The sequence below is a fragment of the Lissotriton vulgaris genome, chromosome 4_1, assembly GCF_964263255.1.
Source record: "Lissotriton vulgaris chromosome 4_1, aLisVul1.2, whole genome shotgun sequence".
Classification (NCBI taxonomy): Eukaryota; Metazoa; Chordata; class Amphibia; order Caudata; family Salamandridae; genus Lissotriton; species Lissotriton vulgaris.
The window spans coordinates 11,366,374-11,390,683 of record NC_141691.1 but is presented as its reverse complement, the minus strand read 5'-3'; the positions used below and the strand labels follow the sequence as shown (position 1 = coordinate 11,390,683).

Below are 24,310 nucleotides of genomic sequence, written 5' to 3'. Positions count from 1 at the left end.
CCCGCGCGCGGGGTGGCACGTCAGTGCCTTCCTCGCGCAGGGTGTTTCGTCACTGTAGACCGCCCGCGCGCGGGGTGTTACGTCAGTGCCTCCCTCGCGCAGGGTGTTTCGTCACTGTAGCCCGCCCGCGCGCGGGGTGTTACGTCAGTGCCTCCCTCGCGCAGGGTGTTTCGTCAGGTCCGGCGGGTGAGGCCGCTTCCGCCCGCCCCGGCGCGCGCTCCGTCGGTTAAGCCGCCCCCCCTCCCTCCCGCCCCCTCAGACACGGGCAGTGGCGGAGATGAGCGACCGGGAGCGGCGGAGGCCGCCGTCCCCCCTCAAGAGGGAGCCCCGGCGGGTGCCGGTCTGCTACTCCAGGGTAGGAGCCCCCTTCGGACCCCCCTCCCCCGCCCCCCCCCGGGCGCAGCTCTCCCCCCTCGGTCTGGTGTCGGGGGGGGGGGGGCGCCTGAGAGCGAACGAGCCCCTCAGTAGACCTCCAAGCCCCCGGTATGACTCCACCGAGAGACCGAGGCAGAGGGCTGGAGTGGCCCGCTCCTATCACCACATTCACCGGGCAGGGGCAGAGGAGGGCCCCGCGCCCTGAGGGGTCCTGCACTGTAGTCTCGGTCCTGGGCAGCCTGGCCTCGTCCGCCCCCGAGGGGCCTGGCCAGGTTAAGGCCCAGATACCATATGAGTGAGGAACCCATGAAAGAGGCGCCAGGGCGGGACACGAAGGTTCAGCGCCTGCACCTTTGAAGTGGGACCTGTTCAAAGGTGGCCAGTGGAGCTGGTCATAGAAAGTAGGGAGTCAGTGAAAAGATTCAGGGGCAGATCTACAAGAAAGTGCCGCTGCGTGGCACCGCAAGCTCTTTGGCTGCCCCGCGCTGCGCCACTTTCAGAGCACAGGAATGCGTCATATTTACAAGAATATGTCGCATTCTTCTGCGCTGGCGCACAAACTGCAGCGAGGCGCAGGCACCCTTGCACCTTCATGCTCAAAAACAATCACTAAAGGCTTTTTTTACCTTTAGGGTGGCAAAGCATTCAGACACATCTCCGCATTTACGATTTCTCATAAATCTGGAGATGCGTCTCATTCCATGGGTGTTGTGTGGGAACACCCACAGCAACACCCATGGAACGCGCTTCAACGCAAAGTGTTACGTGTGAAGGGGCCGTATTTACAAGGAGAGGAAAAGTCGCGCCGGGTGGCTTTTCCTGTCCTTGTAAATATGGAGGAGCCCCCTGCGCCACCAGTACGTCACGATTAAGTGAGTTGCTGATGGTCAGGGGGCTTGTAAATCTGCCCCATACTTTAGGCTTATGGTCTCCCAATAAGATACTTGCTATCTTCTGTGAGTTTCTAATATGTATGGCTAGGGGCTCAACCACTAGAGCAGATAGGAAAGTGGGCAGCCCTGCCTAGTGCCTCTCTCACGTTTGATTGGAGCTGTGCATTGACTTAACTCTAATGATTGCTAAGGGGTATGTGTATGTTGCCATGATTTTATTTATCATTTTGAGGCTCAAGTTTATCTCGTGCAGAACCACCTTGTAAAAATTCTAACTCACCCAATCAAACGCTCTCTCTGCATCCAAAGATAGGAGCATATAAGGTATGTTACTTAGATGTGCTTTTTCAATCAAACGTGTAAGTCATCTGATGTCTACTCCTGGGTGGTCACGTATATAAAAGCCTACCTGGGCAAAATCTCTGCTTTTTGCAGGAGGGAATCCAATTGTTGCACTAAGATTTTGCTGTAGAGTTTTGCATCTGTGTTCAGCAAAGCCATGGGGTGATAAGATGTACAGTTATTTTGGTCTTTACTGATTTGGGTATCAATGTAATCTCTGCTTCACATATAGATGGGGTGGCGCTTGTGCATAATTTTATAGAGTGGTTAGCTAATCTTTTAAAGCTTGAGAAAGACTTTGTAGGAGTCTGCAGAGAAACAATCTAGCCTGGGGTCTTATCTAATAGCATGGATTTAAGCGCCCTGTGTAGTTCCTCAGATTCTATTTTGGCTTCCATAAGTTCTCTGTGAAGTGAGGAGATAGGTGACCAGTTTCAGGTCAGCAGTTAAGACTGGATTTCATTTGTGTGTTAATCTCTCTGCCTATAAAAAGTGGTAGAAATCACTAAATGTTTGTTATTTCTTCGACACTTTTATTGCCCATGTGTTACTGTGAGTTTTAACATGGGGGATATAAGCTCTAGCTCTGTGAAGATGGATTTTACATGCTAATAATGTGACAACTTTAGCTCTATTGACATAGAAACGCTGTTTCAAGGTGAGCAGAGATTTCTCTGCATAGTTAGTCCAGTGGGATGTAAAATGGCCTCTCAGCGTAGCCGGTGTCCTTGAATCTGTTTGGAAGTTGAGTGGTTAACTGTTCCAGTGCTGTGATTTTAGGCGTGAGAGTGTGCTCCAGGCGTGTTTCCTTGGCCCTCTCTTTTAGGATTGGAATAATGGAGCCCTTAGTAGTAGCTTTCAAAGCACCCCAAAGCCTATGAGGTGGTACGTCAGACTGAGTTGTGTGCAAAGTAAATCTGAGTAGCAGACGTTATAGTCTGTTGGCCCTTTAACTGGGTCCCTTAGACTGTGCGATTTCAGTCGCCAACGTGGAGGGCCTTGGTTTGGCGAGAGCTCATCATGCCAAGCAAGTTCTAGATATGCATGGTCTGAGATAGAAATGTCAGAGACTGTGTCCGAGGGCAGTAAATGTAAGAATGAGTGGGTAATGAAGACCTAGTCTGTTTTGGAATGTGAGGATTGGACATATGAATAGAAGGAATAGTCCCAAAGAAGAGATTGTGCATGCCTACATGCATCAACTAGGCACCTTTCAGTGATCTATATTCTAAGGAGGACCGACTGCACTTTTACATTGGCGTGTCCTTTCTTTCTTATCTGTAACTGGATCCCAGGCCAAGTTAGTCACCACCCATCACAATATCCCTCAGGGTGTCTATCAACTGTTCCTTCCAGAGTGTGTGGAGACAGGTCTTGCACAGTGTTTGGGGTGTAGAGGTTTAGTCAGGTTGGCATATTACCAGCTCTCTGGAGTTTGAGCTTAATATACCAACCCTCCCTATCTCTATGTATTGCCTGGGGGGTTTTGGACTGCGTGGGCTTTGCAGAGTTTGGTGCCACCAGCTGTTTGTCATAGAGGATGCCTTGAACAAGTGTGGGTATTTCGGATGGCACATGTGGATGTAGTCATTCTTTGTGCTGTAATTCTTTATTAAGAAGAAAACCATTTTGCAGATGTACAGTTCGGAACAGAATGCACATTCCAATGGGGAGGACGAAGCGAGGGGGTAGGGCTGGCATAATGCTAGTAATGTTGCCAAACAACCGTGAATTGTACGTCTTCTGTCCTCCGGTGTTGGCAGGCTGACATCCCTAGTGGGTAAGAGACCATGGTCAGCCGTCAGCTAGGGTATGGAGGATGCCCTGAATATCGGGGTGGGATGAAGGAGGCGGTAAGAAAAGAGGGTGGAAGCAAAAAGCAAAGGGTGTCCCTGGCCACCAGACTGTATTGCCCTGCGGTGCACTGATGGAGTGATGCCCATGTCAGCTCACGTGGAGGGGGGGGATTGAAGGCGGCTGAGGTCCATGGAAGGAGAAGTCGATGCATGCCCGAGGGAGAGAGAGGGGATGTGGGATGGAGGAGAGAAGAGACAGGAGAGCATGGCATAGGTGAGGAAAGGGGAGATTGAGATAAGAGCGAGAGAGATAGTGCGGGGCTAGGAGACCAGAAGGTGGAAGGCAGAAAAGAGGTGTGGAAAGGGGGAATGGGTGACAGAATGAGAATATGTCCCAGTAGGCCTCCAAGAGGGATCGTCATGGTCTACATACAGACACTGTTGTTTAGGGTTTTAGGGCTGCGTTGCTTTTAGGGATCATCCGTCAGCAAAAAATACATTTTGATTGGCTTTGAAGGTTGTAGATTACTCCTCCGTGCTTCTCTGTATCATAGCCACTGTCCAGTCTTCTTGTGATAGAGGCGTGGGAAACCGCCATTGGTGGAGGATGCTGATTTTGGCTGTTTCCAGCGCTGTGTGGAGAAGGTGGAGCTGCTGGCAGGAAAGTTCTGACTGGTTCCCTACGTCCTGGAGGAGGATCAAAGGGGGAGTTGCAGTGGCATGGATTCCCCCAGTGTTGTCCCAACAGCCACTCAAAATGGTTTGATTGAGGGGCATTCTCACAGGATGTGGGTAAGATTGCAGCGTGTGGCCGGGCATCTCCAACAATTGGCGTGAGGTAGTAACCCCGCTCCGTTCAGTCTCCCTGGGGTCCAGTGCCATTCATGGAGCATCTTGAAGGGACTATTAGGATATCAGCCCAATCGTCCTTGTCGATTTCTATCCGTCGGCAGGTCTGACATTTGATGTGGAGACTATGGAGAATGGGCTGTGAGAAAAGGTGACACGTAAGTGTGCTGTAAAGTCCCGACATCACTCCCTTATTGCGGCCACAGGTAGGACGCCACAGGCGAGATCTGTAGAGACCACGGATTTGACCCCAGGCAGCATCTCAAAGTGTTGCAGCTGCAGATGACTCCAGGCCTGTTGAGGCTGGAGGCCACATTCCTCCCTCATGCGCCTGAATGATTTGATGTCTCTTGTTATCACGTACCTGGTCCAGGCTATGTATGCCTGCTTCTTTTCACTGGTCCCAGTGGAGGCTCCTACCATCGATGTATAGTCCGTCATTGCCCCATACTGGTTCCTTGTCCTGCAAGTAGGGGTTATCTAAGGAGAAGCGATGTGCACGTTACAAGGCCTTTTGTGTAGCCTATAGCATGGGGTGGTTAGGGCGATACTGGGAAGGGCGTCTTTTGTAAAGAGGGCTAAGGCCCTGACAACTAGATAGTAATAGGCGTTCTGTTTGGACCTATTGAGGAGGGTCCGGGTACCGGGGAGCAGGTACACAAGTTGTGAGAGGTACAGGGACAAAGCATAGTGTTCAACTGACGGGAGGCCCAGGCCCCTACAGGAACGCCGTGCCATGAGTTATGCAGCCATCATTTGAGATCACCAAGAGCCCCATATAAATTTACGAATCTGGGAGTCTATAAAGCGTTAAGCGGCTAGAGGTACAATCAAACTTAGCTTGCCCAATGTGTATGTGAAACGCAACAGCGTAATCATCCGCACTGCCTGTACCCTGCCCCAAATGGAACCAATTCTTAAAATCAAGCTTCATTTGTGCCACTAGAGGGTCCAAATTGTCTGTGATCATCCTATCAAGCCCCTGGTTGACCACGATGCCCAAGTATTTGAGGCGTGAGGCCTTCCAATGGAAGGGGTATCCTTAAATAGCCGCTTTCGTGGTACAGGTCGAGAGCGTGAGGTCCTCACTCTTGTCCCAGTTTACTTGGTAACCGGACAATGCCACCAAGCCGTTGATAACCTCTATCAGGGCCGGCAGGGAACAACATAGAAACATCAGGGTAAGTAGGATGTTGTCTGCATATAAGTAGATCTTGGACATCCCATACATAAGGGGTCTTTCTATAATGTGGGGATTGGCGTATGGTGGCTGCCAGGGGTTCCATAGCCAGGAGGAACGGAAGGGGTGAGAGTGGGCACCCTTGGCACGTGCCCCTCCGGATCTGGAAGCGGCCCGATAGAAATCTCCTGTGGTTGACCTGGGACGCTGGACAGTCAAATAACGGGCAGACCTTGACAGTGAATTTGTCTCCCAGGCCTAACCCTTTCAGTGTTGCGAAGAGGTATACCCACTCGAGGCGATAGAACGCCTTTTTGGGATCGAGGGATAGGGCTAAGGTTTCTTACAACAGATCTTTGGCCACCCAGAGGGTACGGGCAAGGGTGCACAAATGGTTCCTGGAAGAGCATCCCTGGATGAATCCCACCTGCGGGTGGTGTATCCGAGAGGAGATGACTTTGCTGAGGCGCTCAGCTAGAATGCTGGCGAGGATTTTTAAAAAGTCCCACCTGCGGGTGGTGTATCCGAGAGGAGATGACTTTGCTGAGGCGCGCAACTAGAATGCTGGCGAGGATTTTAAAAAAGTCTTCATTTAGCAGGGATACAGGGATGGAGTTGTCCCCGGTTTGAAGGGAACCGCAATAACTGCTATGTAGGGAGAGGAAGCCCAAGGACCTACTCTGTCTCTTGTAAGGCAGCGTGCAGGGAGTCGTCAACTTCTTCTCTGGACCATCTATAAAACTCTGGGAAATCCATCCTCTCCAGGTGCTTTGTCATAGGGCAGTCGATCTCCCCGTCCAGTAGTTCCCTACCCTTGTTTGACAGCCGGGGATTGCACACAGCTTCTAAAAAGGACTCCACCTGTTCCCCACTGGCCGTTGTTTCTGGGGTATACAATGCCTGATAGAATGATGCAAACTCGTTAACAATGTCCTTGCGGGTGGGAGAGGATCTCCACTCTAAGGGTATGACCGGGATGGCCATAGCTGCCTGCAGTTGGGCAGCTATTAGCTGCCCTGCCTTTTCCCCTTCATGGTGACATACTTAAACAGGGCTCGAAAAATCTACTCGCCCGTTCGTATTTGCGAGCCAGATTTAATTAGGAGGAGCTCATTTTAGGTCCTACTCGCCCTTCCTGGCGAGTAGGAAGACAAACCATAGGTTTCAGGTCATATATAGTTAGGAATTAGCATTTAAAAAACCAAAAGCCAGTTCCACGCATTGACGTGGGCCAACCACCACTTGATCTCTTCCCGGGCTTCCTCGGAGAGGGAAACTTAGCCTGAATAAGAGAGGCCCCTCTAGAGATGTTGACTCTTGAGGCGCAGATGCGCCCGATAATGTAACGGTCTGGGAAATATAGCCTGAATGGATGAGGCTAATAGACCCACTGGTCAGGCAATCCCCGTACGTGTCTAATGTCTTCCTTAGTTCCTTCTTCAAGTCTCTCAATTTCTGCTTGGGCAGCTGTAGTTGCGCCATCTGAGAATTTATCACAAAACCCAAGAATTTCAGTGACTGAGTGGGCGTAAACATGGATTTGGTCTTTTTGATCACAAATCTCAGAGACTCTAACAGACATCGTCATTTGTAGATGTTGACTCGCCAAAAGAGCTGTAGAAGCCATTATCAAGATGTCTAGGTAAATAATCAGACGAACACCCTGTTCCCATGGGTAAGCAACCGCCGGCTTCATCAACTTGGTGAAACACCAAGGTGCAGAGGAAAGCCCGAAAGGCAGGACCAAATATTCCAGGCGCTTGCCGCGCCACAGGAACTGCAAGAACCGACAGTGAGGTGGGAATATCGGGACCGTCGGGTAAGCGTCCTTCAGATCGAGGTGGACCAACCAGTCCCCCTGTCTCAGAATGTCCATCAGAAGCTGGATTCCCTCCATCTTGAAGTGTCTGTAAAGAACAAAGGAGTTGAAATCTCTCAAGTTGAGAACAAGTCGGTAGCCTCGCCCCTCTTCTGGACTACGAAGATGTTGCTGCAGAAGCCCTCTGGCTTGCCATCGCAATAGGCTACCGCGTGCTTCTGCAGCAATTCTTCTATCTCTTGATCTATAAAAAATTCTTCGTGTTGGGGAAAAGAGAGGGGTAGGAAAGGTTGCCTGAAGGGGTGTCTGAAAAAAGTCTATGTGGAACCCTTGCACCTTCTGTAGGATCCAAGGGTCCTGAGTAAGAACAGACCAATTGCGAATAAAATGTTGAATCCGACCCCCCAGGGGACACAAAGACAGGTATCAGACTCACCTGAAGTAATCTGAGGTTGGAAATTGCCTCTTTGACCTCCCCGGTGGAATCTGCGACGACGGATGCATCTTGTGGGGTAGAACATGCCTCCCCTGGTGGGATCTTGGAAGTTTCCTCTCCCCCGGCTGTAACCGCCTCTGGGAGGGCCCTGATGGTATTGGCGATCTGGGGGCGCGGCCCCTGCCTCACCCAGCCCGTCCAAAAAGGATAGCCTGGAAAACTCTCTTAATATTGGATTGCGCTTTGTCAAGCGAGGTGAAGGTCCCTACGTACTTCGATACGTCCTTCACAAACTTATCCCAAAATAGGACTCCATCCGCCAACGGGCCTGGTTCTGCTGAGGCTAACTCAATTAGGTTGTTGTCCATCCGCATAAGGAGCGATTTTGTGCGCTCCGAGGAAATGGCACAATTTGCGTTTCCTAGGAAACAAATGGCACACTGCGTCCAACCCGTGAGGATATCCGGGTCAACAGGGGTCCCAGTGGATTTAGCGTGGAGGGCCATTTCTAAGATCTTCGCTAGGGGACCAGCGTTGTCCAAGAGCTTATCTTGGCACCCGTGCCAGGCACGATCAGTGCCTTTTTTAGGGTCCTTCGTGAATTTTTTATTAAACGCCAAGATAGTAGGGTAAATTTCCGGTGTGTCCGCCACCTTGTCCGGGACGTCAGGGCAGGGACACTCCGACCGTAAACGACTCTGCACGTCCCTGTTGAAACTGCTCCGAAGATGCTGATGTAAGTAGTCCGCCACCTCCTATGAAGGGGCCAATCCGATGACCGCAGATGGATAATATCCTGCAGATTGAAGTCAAAGGGGGTAGAGTACACAGGAGCAGATTGAGGCTCACCAGTTACCTTCTAATCTTCTTGGGGGACACAGTGCGCTCCGTGTCCGTGTTGGAATACATCTTCGAGCACGACGGAACAGGAGCAGTGGATCCTGCATATTGGTGGTCTGTAACAGATGGAGGGGGAAGCTTAGACAAGGCTAGGGAATGCGGCCAAGGCGCTGCCAAGGAGTTTGGCTGTTTGTTCATCCCAGAGGGACCCGGAGCGGTTCTTGAGCCAGCATGCCATACCTCTTCACAAAATTTTCCAATGGCGTTGTGATAGGTTTGAGGGCGGCAGCTAGCACTTTGTTCACTGTTTGGGGGACCGCTACCGCAACAGCTTTAACAGATTGCTGCACCGACGTGTCTAAGGCATCTACAAGGTTGTCCTCAAGGAGGGGAGCATGCTCCTCCTCTTAGTAGCCGTACTCGTCCTCCTGAAAATAGGTGCAGTCCTACATCGCAAGAGAACCGCTAATTAGGTACTTGTATGGAAGTCAAAGATTCCAGAGGAATCAATCTAAGGGGAAGCAAACTGTTAGTGCAAAAAACTGAAATCAAGGAATATATATTGTAAATACTGCTCCTCAGCAAAGCTGTAATCAAGTTTAGCAGCCCTCAGGGGGCGTCAAGAGCCAAAATTAATATAGAAGCCTGCACACGGCTTGGACCTTCCTTCACTGTACAGCCAAGGGCAGGCATAGCAAAACGGCAGGAGAGAGACAACCAAAAGCTCCAAAACGCTCTTGAAAAAGAGCGCCGAGCATATCACATTGGGCGTCGCGTAGCCCAATAGAAGTCCAAAAGCAGCCCAATTGGGTACGCGACGTCAGGCTCTGAAGGAACGCGGGCCCGTATTAGGGAAGGCACCACAAAAGGCTTGGCGGCCGTGGAGAAGCAAGCGACATGTACTCTGGGCGATAGAGGCGCTCTGGTGGGGGCGAGGCGCGTTCAAGTGCTTAGGAGCGCTCGCCACCACCAGATGACCCCAAACGCCGGTAAGCGACTGCACGTGGCGCGCGCGGCGTAAATATGCAAAACCTTCAAGCTACATCACACGTGCAAAGCACTTCGCAATAAATGGTCTAATCTCTATGATTATTTTTATGGATGTACAAAGCATTCTGGGAATGTAGTAGTAATATATAAAAAACGTTTTTATTGGCTGCTATTGTTTTGCAGTAAGGAAAGGGAAAGCATAATCTGAAGCCTCCGGTCCTGTAATAGAATTGGAATAAGATATGATGCAAGAGAGAACCGCGCGGAACCAAGGGAGGGCTTGGTAGCAGGCATGTTGGTTTCAAAACAGGCAATAGGAGAGGCACCGCAGGCAGAGGTATGTGTGCAAGGGGCCAGCAGCTAGGTCCAGCACCCTCGAGGTGAGAGTGCCTGAAACTGGGGGTAGATTAACAGGGTTAGAAGTTTAAGGGGTGAGATGCACAACCATCATATTGTTGGAGCGAACACATTGGCCAGTGGGTAAGACAGGTAACGCAAAAATAGACGTCAGGAGGGGGAGAGGAGGAGAATTCCTGGGTGCTGCCCCAAGGTGTAGGATTGATACTACCAGAGCCAAAGGGAGGAATAACCGGTATGTCAGTAATAGCAGTGTGCGTGCTAAGTGTATCCTCTGTGTTGTTGGAGAGAGCAGAGCTGTACACAGGTAAATGAGTCGGCTCGGAAATGAGGGAAGAAGAGGTGTAATGTACAGAAGGATCCAATAGAGTGGGATGTGTTAATTCTTAACTGAAAAGGTCTCCTGTAGGAAGGGTGCTATCAGGGTCCTGGTGCAAGAGGTATCTTCCAATCTAACAGGACTTATTAGGGGAATTACCCACAAAAAAATAACGAAAGAAGTTTGAGTGAATGCGTAATACCCATCATACAGTGTGTATAGGACTGGTGACAATTGCTGAGCATTCTTTAGGAGTGGGCAAATCAACACCTTCAATCACAGCGTATCTCCCTTGCCAGGCCCCTCAGCCCCCCCTCCCCACCTGACCACTACCCCAGATATATAAACAACAGAAAACCCAAATTATTAAACCCAACCATCGGCAAACTGGGCATGACCAACAACCCCCATCCATAGTAAACCGGAGCCTATCCCAAGAGTCCCTGTGTGGCCCTCACACAGGATGGTGATACTAAGGGGAGGGGAGGAACCCCAACATGGAAGCAATTATAAGTAATATCCTTCTTACTACTACTCTTTATATCCTGCTTCTTGCTACTGCTCTTGGCCTACTGTAAGACCCCATTGGGGTTAGTTCAGGGGGCTTGATACTGTGTGACTGTGCTTCAGTGAGGCTCTCCTCTTTTTGTGGTGGGTGGTATTGTCACAGGGGGTCATTTTTCATGTTTTACAAGTGTGAGATGACACCTGCTGTTTCCTCCTCAGGAGATCCGTGTATAGCTTTGCATGGTCTAGGTCGGCGTCATGAAGTTTGCCATTCAGGGCGAAGCTTGTTGCGTTCTGCTCATAAACCTCAGGACTGTCATTTGGCGTCTGTCTCCTGATTTCAACCTAGTTCAATCGAGCCAGGGAGACTCAGCAGCTGAGCATAATTCCCTCCTGCGTCCTTTGGGGCTCCTGTGAGCTAAGGGAGGGGGTAAATGCTCCTATAGGCCCTGCTGTACAAACTCTGCATTTCGTTTTCCCCTGCCCCATCCATATATTTTGAAGAGGAAGGAGAAAGAGAGAGGCAGAGGCTGTGTATTAGGACATTGTAATGATGACAGCAGTTGGCCTGTACGAGGTTTTATAGGCCTCCGCTACTCCATTGTCTTCAGTGGCGCTCTCAGTATGCCAGTGTTCTAATAACAGGTAACAACTGCTAACAGCATGAGAAAAATAAAATAAAAATAAGGGTACTCCTGATATAGGTAATAAGGTTTCTAGTACCCATTCCTTTTATCTCAATCCAGCAAAGGCAAAAAAAAGTCTGTCTCTTTTGTAATGACACTGTCACAGAACCAAGAATTCAGGCAAGCAACAGTTATTGCTAGCCTGCACCAGTGGCGACAATCTCAGCATGCAGAGTTGTATGCTTAAAGCTGTTTCGCAAACCACTGTCTATATAATCATGTTTCAAAAGTGCATTCTACAAGTTTATGCCCAGATATAAAGAAGTAGGACTTAAGTTTGTGCCAATTAAGGAGAATCAGTCATGGGTAAATATGTGCAAAGACAATCAGCCAGCTAAGCTCTTTGTTATGCGGCACAGTCAATGTGGATTTGACTCCAGAGGTAGTCTGCAGATTACAGCCGTCTCCCTACCCTTGGCTTGGTTCAAGAGACAGCCTTTTGTGTGTCTTTGTCCCAGCCTACAGATGCTGCTTTATCAAGACAGCTTCATTTCTTTTCCGACTTTCCATAAAGAAACAGGAAGTGACATGTTTGATTCCTCGCAAGCCACTATGGTTGATTCCACTGTCTAATTGTGTCACATCCCAAACTGTTATGGTGGCACTGCTTCCTGCATGTTACTTCTTGTCCTCTTTCACTTACTTCTTGTTTCCCCCTATAAAATAAGCAACCTGTTTTGCAAATGCACGTAGTTCCATACCTTGCAAAGGCTCCAGCAACTGGTGAGTGATTTTCCTCCTGGTTACTTGCTCCAGAGTTCTAGTTTTTCTGCCTTGTCTCTTTGAATATTGATGCTACTGAATCTTGTCCTCATGTACTCTAGTTTTGGTTTTGTGAGTGCTAGGTTCCTCAGTAATTTCCAACTTGGGATGCTCTGTCTTCATGGAAAACATAGTACAGACCTAAGCATGCTCTTTTCCTTGGGTCTCTTTCGGACTCTTGACAGCGGGACCCTTGCGTGTCCGATCTCCATTTGTTCTTCCTTAATGGCTTTTACAATCAGCAACTTGGCTCATTCTTCCAAATAGAGAAGGCTTGAGACAAGTGCAGAGAACCAGGATCTAGAACCTTCTGACTCTCATGCTCCTGAAAGCTGTTGGAGCAATTTTGTGGCAGACGAAAGAATGACAATTTGGAACTTTCAGTTTATTTGTCCTACACTTCAGCTCCCTGTGAACATAACTCATCTGTTCTTGAGAGAGAACTCTAAGCCATTAGACCTGCCTGCCAGAAATGGGGATATTTGTTAATTGGGACATGTGAGGCTTTTACGATTTGGAGTGATCACAAAAATCATCTGTGTCTTGGCAACATGCAGTGCCCTAGCAGGATTCAGGCCCACTGGGTGTACTTCTCTCGGTTTGATATTTTCAGTACCGGCATCCAAAGCGGCATTTGCATGTGCTCTATCTTGATGCCATCGTGATTCTCCGATAACGTTCAAACCAAATTATTAGAGTGGTACTGATGAATTTCAATAAGATTAAAAAAGGACAGACCTCACTTTGAATCTGGAAGAGATGTTAGTTAAAACAACTTTAATACAATTCAATGGCCTATACTTACAACAGTAAACTTCATTAATGCCTACTAAGGAGCTTTAACAAATCATCATAAGAACGTGTCAGGAGTCTGCCATTTCAGGTCCTTCCGTTGGCCATTGGTGACCTAGGATGTTCTAAAATGTCTGTGGTCAAGGGAAGTCTAAACACAATAGGGCTTTTAGTATTCTACTTTTTCCTGTTCCATCAGACCCGTGGCATACTGTTTCCACAGACTTTATCGTTCATCTTTCATCTTTCAACAGTTTCCGTTTGACCTTTTTCCAAGATGACCCATTTTACCCCATTCAAGAAGGCTCCATCCGCTCCTAGTATGGCTCAAAGTTTCATCAGTGGTGTCTGTCATCTACTTGGCCTTCCAACGTCCATGATCTCCACTCGAGGATCCCAGTATATATTTCACTTCTTGGGCGCTCTTTGCTCAGCCTCGGAATCCAACAAGTCCTTTCATCTGGTTATCATCCCCTCTCCTGTGGTCAAATGAAAAGGTCGAACCAGTGCCTAGAACAAAATCTACAGTGGTTCTGTAACAATACACAAAATAATTTGTCAGATTATTTGCTACTGGGCAAATGTTCATACACCAGTGCCAAACACTGAACCACTCAAGCTTTTCCAGAATCTTCTCGGCTCAACCCCAGGGTTCTGGCTGCTAAGAAATATCTCACTTTGTTAAAAAAAAAAAAAACTACACACAAAGTGGCTGAGAATCTTTGCAATAGACAAAATAATAATGGTTCTGTCGGACAAAAATACACACTGCTTTAGTATTTCAATGTTTCCTTTTGCAGGTCTCGTTCCTAACCAGGATATCAAGACAGGTGTACTAATACATTCACAAACGAACACACTGACCACTAAGAAAAATGAAAGCAAATTTTTACTCAAATACTTTCACATGTGAAGACAAATTACTTCAATCACTGTCCCAAAACGAATATTTAAAACATATATGGCACAAAACCTTTGTGCTAAAGCATAATACACACTCAAAACAACAAGTAAAATGTGTTACTTCATATACGTTTTGGAATCAACAACTATATATATACAATAATCCTGTAGGTACATCAATTCAATCTTGAATCCTACAGGGTTTTGAATAGTTTGTTCACGCCAAAAGCGGGGATTGCGTCGACGTTTCGACCCTGGGGGGCGATGCAGTGTTTTCAAGCATCAGGGGCGGGTCTTCATCAGGACTGTATATATATATGTGGGACATCCTCTTGCAGACCTAGCTCTGCATGGAGTCCTGGTCTCTTTCTGAATCCTATTGTCGGTCCGTCTTAGTCAGGCCGGCTAGATGTTGAATGAACTTCTGTAATGATTTAATCTATACAGATGGTTGAAAGGTTGCTCCTTTGCATTTCTAACTCTCCTGGATCGCGTCCTTCACCTTCCGTTTGTGTCAAATTGACAGGAGAGTCTGTCCCACATATATATATACAGTCCTGATGAAGACCCGCCCCTGATGCTTGAAAACACTGCATCGCCCCCCAGGGTCGAAACGTCGACGCAATCCCCGCTTTTGGCGTGAACAAACTATTCAAAACCCTGTAGGATTCAAGATTGAATTGATGTACCTACAGGATTATTGTATATATATAGTTGTTGATTCCAAAACGTATATGAAGTAACACATTTTACTTGTTGTTTTGAGTGTGTATTATGCTTTAGCACAAAGGTTTTGTGCCATATATGTTTTAAATATTCGTTTTGGGACAGTGATTGAAGTAATTTGTCTTCACATGTGAAAGTATTTGAGTAAAAATTTGCTTTCATTTTTCTTAGTGGTCAGTGTGTTCGTTTGTGAATGTATTAGTACACCTGTCTTGATATCCTGGTTAGGAACGAGACCTGCAAAAGGAAACATTGAAATACTAAAGCAGTGTGTATTTTTGTCCGACAGAACCATTATTATTTTGTCTATTACCCACCCAGGTTCTGAGGGTTACAGGGTTACCCCATTACATGTAATGAGAATCTTTGCAAGGCCAAAAGGACATCCAAGATTGTCACTCGACTAAGAAAGCCTGCTCCAACCTTTCCTCCTAGAGATCGTGTTTGGCTATGGCTACCCTGCCAATTCTTCCTGCTGCTCGATCTCTGCCTTTCAGACTTATGGAATAATGTTTTGGACCATTTTGCACTGTCAGCCAAATCAATGAAGTGACTGTCAAATTACCTGAAGATTAGAGAATTCAGTCAATGTTCCTTGTTTCACAAAGTTCCAACTCCTCAATCGGTGATGGTTCTTGGTCTTCAGGAATATGAAGTCCATGAAATTTGTGAATGTTTAGAGGCATCATTCAGTTTGTGATTGATTGGAAAGGTTATCCTCCTTGTGGATGGTATTGGGTGGCAACTTCTTCCGTTCATGCATCTACCTTGGCTCGTAAGTTCTATAGCTTCTTTTCTGATCAATCTAGAACCTTGGGGTAAGGGGCAATAGTACTGTTATGCTGCATAGTCAATGCAAATGTCACGTCAGCTGTGGTTTACAGCATTTTCCCTCTACTAAGCATGTTTCAGGAGAATAGCATCTGTTACCACGCACGCCAAAACAACGCGTGGCTTAACAATGCAGTCAGTACCACGAGCTCCATTACAACGACTTGCTTTAGGGAAGCGCTGGACTTTGGAATAGTTTAAATTACTATTACAACTCCAGTCGGTGTATCGGCAGGGAATATGTTGGATTTAAAATCCAACACCAGTCCAACACTGCATTCCCTAAAGCAAGTCGTAATGGAACTCGTGGAAACATCGCAGTCATGATACTGACTGCGTTGTAAAGGCGCTTTATTGTAATAAATGTTTCCCGTTTCAGGACACAGACTCCTATGTTTCTCTGAGCATGTGCAAGCTGCTTTCTCAGGAAGGTACTCTTGTTGCTTTGTGTACAGTCTTACACCTCTAAGGGTGATAACCCTCACAGTTAATGTGGGGTTTCATAGTTTTTAACTTATCTTTAATTTAATTTCCATCACTTTTAATCTGAATTTCTTTTATAACCATCTCTTTTAAATGCTTCTTTCACAAGATGACTCGTATTTATTTGTTCCTTTAAGATACAGGAAGCAGCAAGTTTGGTTCCTTCCAACCATGGAATCATGGTTCCCTCCGCAGTCTCTAATGTGGCCAATTCTCAACCTGTCATGGAAGCACCACTTACTGGATGTCACATACAGCACTGCTTTTTATTTCACCTACTTCCTGTTTCACCCTATAAAAGGAGCAAGAACTCTCAGTACAGTGTGTGGCAAACGCTTCATTAACTGTGGTGGTGGGTTTACCTCTTGGTTACTTGCTCCTTGTTTCCTATGTTTCTACTGGAACCCTCCTTCACCTCCTGGAATACTACTTTATCTGCTGGAACCCTGCGCCATCTCTTGGACTTCAGACGGATCCAATACTTATCTGCTCCAGTCCAGGTTTTGTAAGTGCCAGGTCCCTCAACAATTTTCTACTTTGGATATTATCCTGAATATTTGTGATGTTGTATGCCTTTTTTCTCCATTCTGTGACCCTCCAAGGAGACACTTGTTGCTTCCTCGTAACATTCCTAGGTGTTAATCAACACAGTATCTACAGGATTAGTCCTTGTGGCAGCTTCAATGAGAGGAGGTGCATTGTTGTGTCCAGCTGTTGACAGTGTGGAATTATCTGTTAGATTGGAATTTGTGAAAGAAGTCAAGAGCCTTATTGTGCCTTAGTTATCACTTGAGGAATAGGTGACACTAAACTAGCCTAGGAAGCGTAAAGAAACAATGACCAGGATGGGTCCAAAGATAAGAATGCAAGATTATGAGATGCATTAACCTCATGCGTGCGAGCGCAATTCCGCTCGTACGCTGAGATTTTTTAAATCGCATGTTACGTGACGAGCTGGGCTCGTCATCAGCGTGCGAGCGGGCTACGCCATGACGAGCCCAGCTCGTCATCAGCGTCGAAGGGGTTAATGGGTTGTTGATGTCCACGCGTGTTTTGAACTATGTTGTCAGATGATTATTCATTCTATATGTCAAACACATAATGGTGTTTACTTATTCTGTGATATGTTATGCAACATTTTCTCATGTATATATGTACTTGTACTATCGGCCATTAGTGGGATGGTTTAACATCCAGTGATTTTTTTTCTTGGGGAAAATCTGTTAACTGCACCCTGAGATTTCACCCTGCATACCCACACAGTACTTTTCATTAATTGGAAAGGTTGTAACTTGGAATCAGTTATCGATCCCAGATCCTTCACATTTTACCTCTGTTCGAGCAATTTGCATGTGTGCGATATTGCTGCAGTATTTGGATTACTGTGATCAGATGCAAAAACTGTTTTCTTAACCCCCTATTTCTGGCACACCTAAAATGATGACCAAAGAAAGTTTAATAGGAAAAATGCACAGCTGTCTGCATAGTACCTGGAAGAGTTATGTGCAGACCAGACTATGTGTCCTGACCAAGGAGTGTTGGTGTTTTTGAATGCAGTTAGACTGAGTAATGGAACATGATGACACTTGTTATTTGTGAAGAAGTCAGGGCAGCAGTGAGAGAGAATGAGAAGGTTGAGAAGAGAAAAGTGGTGAGGAGGAATGCGAGTAGTGTTAGACTTGGCTCATCACAAGGTTATGAAGTACGGGTTAGAACTAGCAGTAGGCGTGTCTGTAGGAAGCTGAGGGTAGATGAGGGGAAGCGAATAGGTGCAAACAGGCAGATTGGCTGGAAATGTTTAGGAAATGCTGGTATGCTGAATATATTCCTAGATTGTATTGCTGGTTAAATATACAGTTAATAACTTTGGGTAAATGTTATGGGTTTGTAGCATTGGTATATGAGTGTATAGTGTGTTTTTTCGTATGTGTATGTGTGCAAATGGACCATGATATACATTGCAGGATGATGTTTGTGTTGCATGAACTTAAATGAATGAGCGCAAAGAGGGGGTGCAATATTGGAAATGGAGGGTGTTTGCAGCTGGGGCCATTGTACTCACCACGTTTGGAGAGGAGTGTTTGTTTTTGCTACAAATAGCTGGTTTCTCCGGTGGGGTCTCTGTTCACCCATGAGCCCAACTAAGTCTGCTGGTTTTGGTGCTTGTTAACCGTGGGAGCATGTTTTGCTAGTTATCCTGGAGAGCAGGTGGGACACATACAGAGCAGAGCAAGGGCAACCAGATGCTCTGCTATTTGGAGGCCTTGGCTCTGGGCTACCCGACAGGTTATGGGAACGGGCCAGGCATCTTTACTGTGCGACCTTGTGGTGACATCGGTCAAGGTGTGTGACCATGGTCAGTGCTACATGGAAGGCCCACGTTCTGAAACAATCCTCACCCAGCAATACCTCAACCAGACAACAGCAGTGGCACAGGATCAGAGCGCTGTGAGCTAGAGAGGCCTTCTGCTGGGATGTATGAACACTTGATGGTGAAACGCGAGCCAATTGGCAGTTCCTAACTGAAGATTCCAATGGTCATTCTCTGATTCATGCAGCAAGTCCCTCCCCACCATAATTGGTAACGGATAGACTACGAAAAGAAAATGAAGACCATCATGTGTAATAAATAAGCACAACTAAGATCTCTCTACCCTAGTATTGGTTTTACGCTATGTATACTATCCTAGCTCTCTAAAGAAATACAATTCTAATAATATCCAATTCCTCCACCAGCACTTACTTAAAACCTTAGCTTTTTATCTCTCCCACCCCAAACTTAAAGCTAGCTACCAAGGGATCTAGACCTAATTTTAGGGCCCTCATTATAGGGATCAGGCCATAGGGATCTGGCCCTCTTTATATATCTAGTCTTCGTTGTACGTATCCTTTCCTCATTTGCTGCACCATCCAATACTTCTACTAACACTCACGCAGAGCATTAGCCTTCTACCTCTCCATCTACAAACACTAATGCTGCTAACGCCCTAGCTCTAGTCCTCAGCCTTAAATCATCCAGTTGTCCAGGTTTCCTTCTATGCCTCCACTTCCATCTAAGCTCTCAGTTATGTGCAAACGCATTTCTGTTCTACCCAGAAATATAGTCTTACCCAAAAGTGTCAAAAAGTACCAAGCTAACTATGACAACCTGATCGTCATGCACACTCAAAAACGAAATTCCCACCCAACCAACATATATAACCTAAAATGCATCCTACACAATGAGGTCAGCCTACGCCTACCATACTCAAATTGCCTCAGTAATTGAAACAAACAGGGTGAATCTGAAGTGCATCACAGCATCTTGGCTGAACACATTCTCGCAAAAAATCATCAATTCACTTGTTCCAGGTGGCTACACCATTGTAAGAAAAGACAGAGCTGATCAGAAAGGAGGTGTGCTAGCTATCATCTTCAAAGATTCAATACCCTCCCAAAATACTACCAGGAGCATACTTCTCTTCCTTTGAATGCTTGAAACTAGCAATGTCAATTGCCCCAGCAAGGGACTTATTCCTACACCTAATCTACCGTCCTCCAAAAATCTTAAAAAATGTTATCAACTATATATATATATATATATATATGTGGAAGACACAAAGGCATTGCTGCAACTACTAAAGGTTTTATCTTCCTGAAAAACTACAAGTACCAAAAGCACGGTTTTGCACACGCCCAAGGGGGCGGGAATACAGACTCTATAACGCAGAAGAAGACAAGCAGCTGCCGTTTCTCACATCTAGCCTGCCATTGATGAAGGGAGAACTGCTCCAGAAACGCGTTTGGCACAAGGCTTGAAAGCATGCAAGGAGAAGTGCGCTTTTGTTTCCTGCTGCCTGCCGATCAATAAAAGGTGAATAAGAGCGTTGTGTGGGCTCTCCATGCGTAGAGCAACTTTTTTGAATATATATATGTGTGTATACATAACTGACAACCAAACTCCCCAAATAACAGCTATCTGGGTGCCTTCAACGTTGACTGGGGAAATGAGAAACCAAGCCTCACCCTGGATATGCTTGACATAGCAAACCTTTTCAATTTAACAACTTCTGTCTGCCGCAGCTCACAACAAAGGCAGACAACTTTCCTCGCTCTGTGGCTTAGCTCACTCCACACTGGAGGAAGTTGATTGGTCTGATCACTGCTCTATTCATGTCACGATTCTTGTCAAGACTACACAAGTGCCCACCACTAGATGGACCAGCACAATTCAAGTGCGATAATACAGAAATATCACTGAGGAAGCGCTCAAGTGTCTCCTAGTCCCCAAACTTGTATCACTAGAGATGCTATATGACCCCAATGTCATATCTCATACTTACGTCAAGTTCCCTGAAAACTTTGTTGACATCTCGACCCCAATACGACGGAAACAACCCAGAATATGACCTCACAAACCATAGTTCAACTATGAACTACACAATCTGAGAAATAACACAAACGCTGTAAAAATATCCAGGTGAAAATATAGCTCTAGAAATCTACAAAGAAATTCAACTCGCCAAGGTCTCCTATATTCAATCCCAAATCACTTAATCTTTGATTCCTACCAAGTCTCTGTTCAGATTTACATTTAAAAAGAGTTCACAATGACTAACTCTACCCAAGCCTAATCTGAGATTCACAGTAACGTATTTGCCAAATTCTTTTCCGAAAAAATAAACAAAATGTAAATTTAACTCCTTACCTCTTCTGCACACAAACCCAACTACTTACCGAAGTCAAATAAATACTGGAGATCATTTAAATGGCTCCGACTAGATGACATCATCAAGGTCATCAAGCTCATGAAACTTACTCTCTACTTGAAGGACAGCCTTCTGATAAACATCGTCAAATCTAACTCTCATTCTTGCCCTCTATTAGCTTACCAATGGCCAACTCAGAATGACGGCCAAAACTTAGCGATCTCCAGAACTGACATAGGAAACGCCTTAATATCTGGTCTGTCAGCTACCACTCTCAAATCACTTAAAATGATCTTCCATTCCACAGCGCGCCTAATCCCAGACAAAGAGAAGTTTGACCACATCTTGCCCATTATAAAAGACCTTCACTGGCTTCCGCTTGAGTCTTGAATCTGATTCAAAATTGGCTGCATTTCCATCAGAACAATTCAAACCAGCCAGCACAGTTACCTCTCTAATCTACTGAAAATATCAGGTGAAATCAGACAATCCCACAGCAGATCCTCCCGACTGCTAGAACCTCTATAATTCAAATCACCGTTGGCTCTTTCTCTGGGGTCGTCTCCTCATTTTGGAACTCCTTACCAAACAAGATGAGACTGGTACATGACGTCCTTGCCTTCAGGAAACAACTTTAAACTTTTCTATTCAGAACCTGTTTCATGTCAAACACTTAACAGGTTGAACCTATACTCGAATCCCGCTTCTTTCTCTGCAGAGTTTAGCAGTACGCTTGTTCTTCATCACTAACACCCCCTCCCTTTCCCCTCGGTCTAAATTTCTATATATAGATCATCTCTTTGTGACTTAAACTCATATTATGCTCCAGTATTAAGTTATTGTTGTTTCATTGTAAAGCACCATAATACCACTTTGTGAAGTAGCCCTACAGAAAAACATGGTAAATAAATCATGCTGGTAGAAAACATGATGACAAGTGGCTGTACGTGCTCTAGCTCAATGTAAAGCATAATAACATAAGCATGTTTTGTATTTATGTAAAGCGTAATAACAGGAGCGTGTGTTGTGTTCTGTTTATTACAGGTACCGATGCGCATGATGTCCAGCAGTGGAGACCTCTGTGAACCTGAATTCCTAGTTGATAATGGAGATCCACTGAACTGCCATGTCACCATAGAATCCCTTCTGACATCAGGAACAGGGTTTGCTAACTTTGGTGGATTTTTTAACTGGGCTGCAATACTACTAATGATTACTCACATCCACATGAATGTGGAAAATTTTGCCAAAAATGGCATTTTTGGACAATTTACAGATATTGTTGCATGCGTAACTCTATTTTTAAAGGACCCTTATGACTGGCCTACCCTATATGTCATACTTAGTTCAAATATTTTTATTGTAATTGCTGTTACCTTGGAGAAGTTCATGACCCGGAGTCGGAATTGCGAAGTGCTTGGTATGCTGTTCCAATCTGTGAACCTCGTGGCACTGATCATTTTTCCAATAGTTGTAATTCATACAAAGAAAACCTCTCCAATTGGAGGAATACTTACTTTGTTGGTGTATGCCATTCTCTTTTTCAAACTACTGTCCTACAAATTTGTGAATGACATCTACAGAGCAAGACACCCAAAGAATGCTAAAGGAACCTTGAAAAGAATCATTCCTGATAACCGCCAGAACAGAAAGAATGAGAGGGAAAATTGTAAAGATGTTTTCTACCCATTAAATTTGAATCTTCCGGATATTTACTACTTTGTTGCTGCCCCAACACTCTGCTACCAGCTAAACTACCCCAAGACCTGTAAATTTCGAAAACTCTTTTTCATTGCAAGACTTCTGGAAATAATTATATTGTTCCAGTTCATGGTCACACTTGTTCAGCAACTTATTCTTCCAGTCATACAGAAATCTATGAAGCCCATCTGTCACGTTGAATCCACACAGTTCTTGGAGTATATTCTGAAACTTGCTGTGGCCACTAACTTTGTCTGGTTGGTCTTCTTTTACTGGTTCTTCCACTCGTTCCTCAATGCTGTTGCAGAGCTACTCTACTTTGCAGATCGTGAATTTTATCAGGATTGGTGGGAAACAAAGTCGATTCTGGAATTCTGGACAAAGTGGAATAGACCAGCTCACAACTGGCTTGTCCGACATGTCTACATACCTTTAAAACAGAGGGGGTATGAGAAGCTGTATCTGCAGGGAGCAGTTTTCCTGATTTCAGCTACTGTTTTTGATTGCTTAATTGCTATTCCTCTGCAAATGTACCAGTTTTTGATTTTTAGGGTTATGTTTGCCCAGTTCCTAATAGCTTGGATCCTAGATAAAGTCTTAGGTGATAACCTTGGCAACTTGATTATGTGGCTAAATGTATTTTTTGGTATCCCACTAGTTTTGCTTCATTATTTTCATGATTATTATGTCCAATATCGGCCTACAGTTTCCAGCTGGGGGCTGCTTTACTAATTCACGAAAGTCCATATGTTCTATGTATGGTGTTAACATGTATTTATGATTATAATAAAGAGCCCTGTTTGTGTTTTACCACTTGTAAGAAATTTACTACACAGTTGCGAAATGTAATACAATACAGTAAACAAACAGGTGTTTTATTACAAAATAATGCTTGAAATGTTCTTAATTAACTCTTACTTTATAACTATACAGCTCTGAACATTTTGCCTCATAGCATTAATAGGAGAGTAGTTTTCAGGTATGCTCATGGTTTCTGTTTGATGTTGTAAAGGATAGTTGGAGCACATTTCACTTTTGGCATATACACATTTAGTTCTTATATGATTCATTCATGTGGACGCCTAGTTTTACTTTTTAGGAATCTATTATTAGTTTCCCAAATTGCTCGCTTTTAAAACTCCCTTTAAAGAAAATAGGCCAATGTTTTTAGTGGTGGATTATCTACGACCGAGTTGGTACAATGAGTTGACAGTTAACACATAAAAGTTATGTTGCTCGTGCAGAAATCTGTACTGTTATCGCACTGCATCGGTGACTAGCAATACATACTACTCACTGTCAGTGAAACGGCTCTCCCACCCTCGCAGCTCCACCATTAAGTGAGGCCTCTCCTGAGCCCCTGCACTCCCGTAGTGTTGTTCGATGCCCTCCTCCACCGGCAGGTTATACCTGTGCCTCATCCCTGGTGGTCCAGTGGACCTCTGACTCCTTTCTCTCGCTCCGCTTTCTGCTCTGTTTTCACCCTTTAGCTTTTTCACCCTTTCACTCTCTATAGCACTTTTCTTCTGCTTTCTGCTCCATTTCACCCTTTATTGTTCTCATCCTTGCAATCTTTATATCTTTTTTCTTTTCCACCCTTTTTACTCTTTTTTCTCTTTTTATTGCATGCTTTTCCCACGTTTATTCCCACCGCTGCTGCACCCGCGACACCTCCTGTGAGAAGTTGGCCCGATATGCAGCGTTCGCTATTCTAGCGACCGCTATGTATCGTTCCAAACGACCCTTATGATGATTGGTTGTAAGTCAACCTATAGACCAGCTATCCTAGTAGCGTGGATACGAGCAGTCTAAGGCTAAAGACTCGAGAGGGCGTGTTAAGCCAGCTGTTTACCACACATGTACCCCTTGAACACCAAGTGAAAGGACACCACACAAGTGTTATGAAAATAAACAGGATATTTATTAAGATTCACAACAGCCCTGTACTCTTTATGAGGACAGGGTACTAAGCACAAACCAAATCTCTTAGGAAAATACTTCAAGTGCACAATTAAAACAAGTGTCCGAGGACACG

At 45.6% G+C, this 24,310-nt stretch overlaps 1 protein-coding gene across 1 annotated transcript; it reads left to right on the top strand.

Moving 5' to 3' along the window:
- Positions 1–216: 216 nt before the first annotated feature.
- LOC147718210 (diacylglycerol O-acyltransferase 1-like) lies at positions 217–23,085 on the top strand. The gene is made up of 2 exons (XM_086966639.1): positions 217–355; positions 21,619–23,085. The coding sequence occupies exons 1-2, from the start codon at positions 278–280 to the stop codon at positions 23,005–23,007; spliced, it is 1,467 nt and encodes a 488-aa protein (XP_086822765.1). The 5' UTR covers positions 217–277; the 3' UTR covers positions 23,008–23,085.
- Positions 23,086–24,310: the final 1,225 nt, after the last annotated feature.

Bases quoted from the DNA above. Each gene is read 5' to 3' on its own strand.
- LOC147718210 (XM_086966639.1), top strand. From the start codon at position 278: ATGAGCGACCGGGAGCGGCGGAGGCCGCCGTCCCCCCTCAAGAGGGAG. The intron at 356-21,618 runs GTAGGAGCCCCC...TGTTTATTACAG, and splicing joins TGCCGGTCTGCTACTCCAGG to GTACCGATGCGCATGATGTC.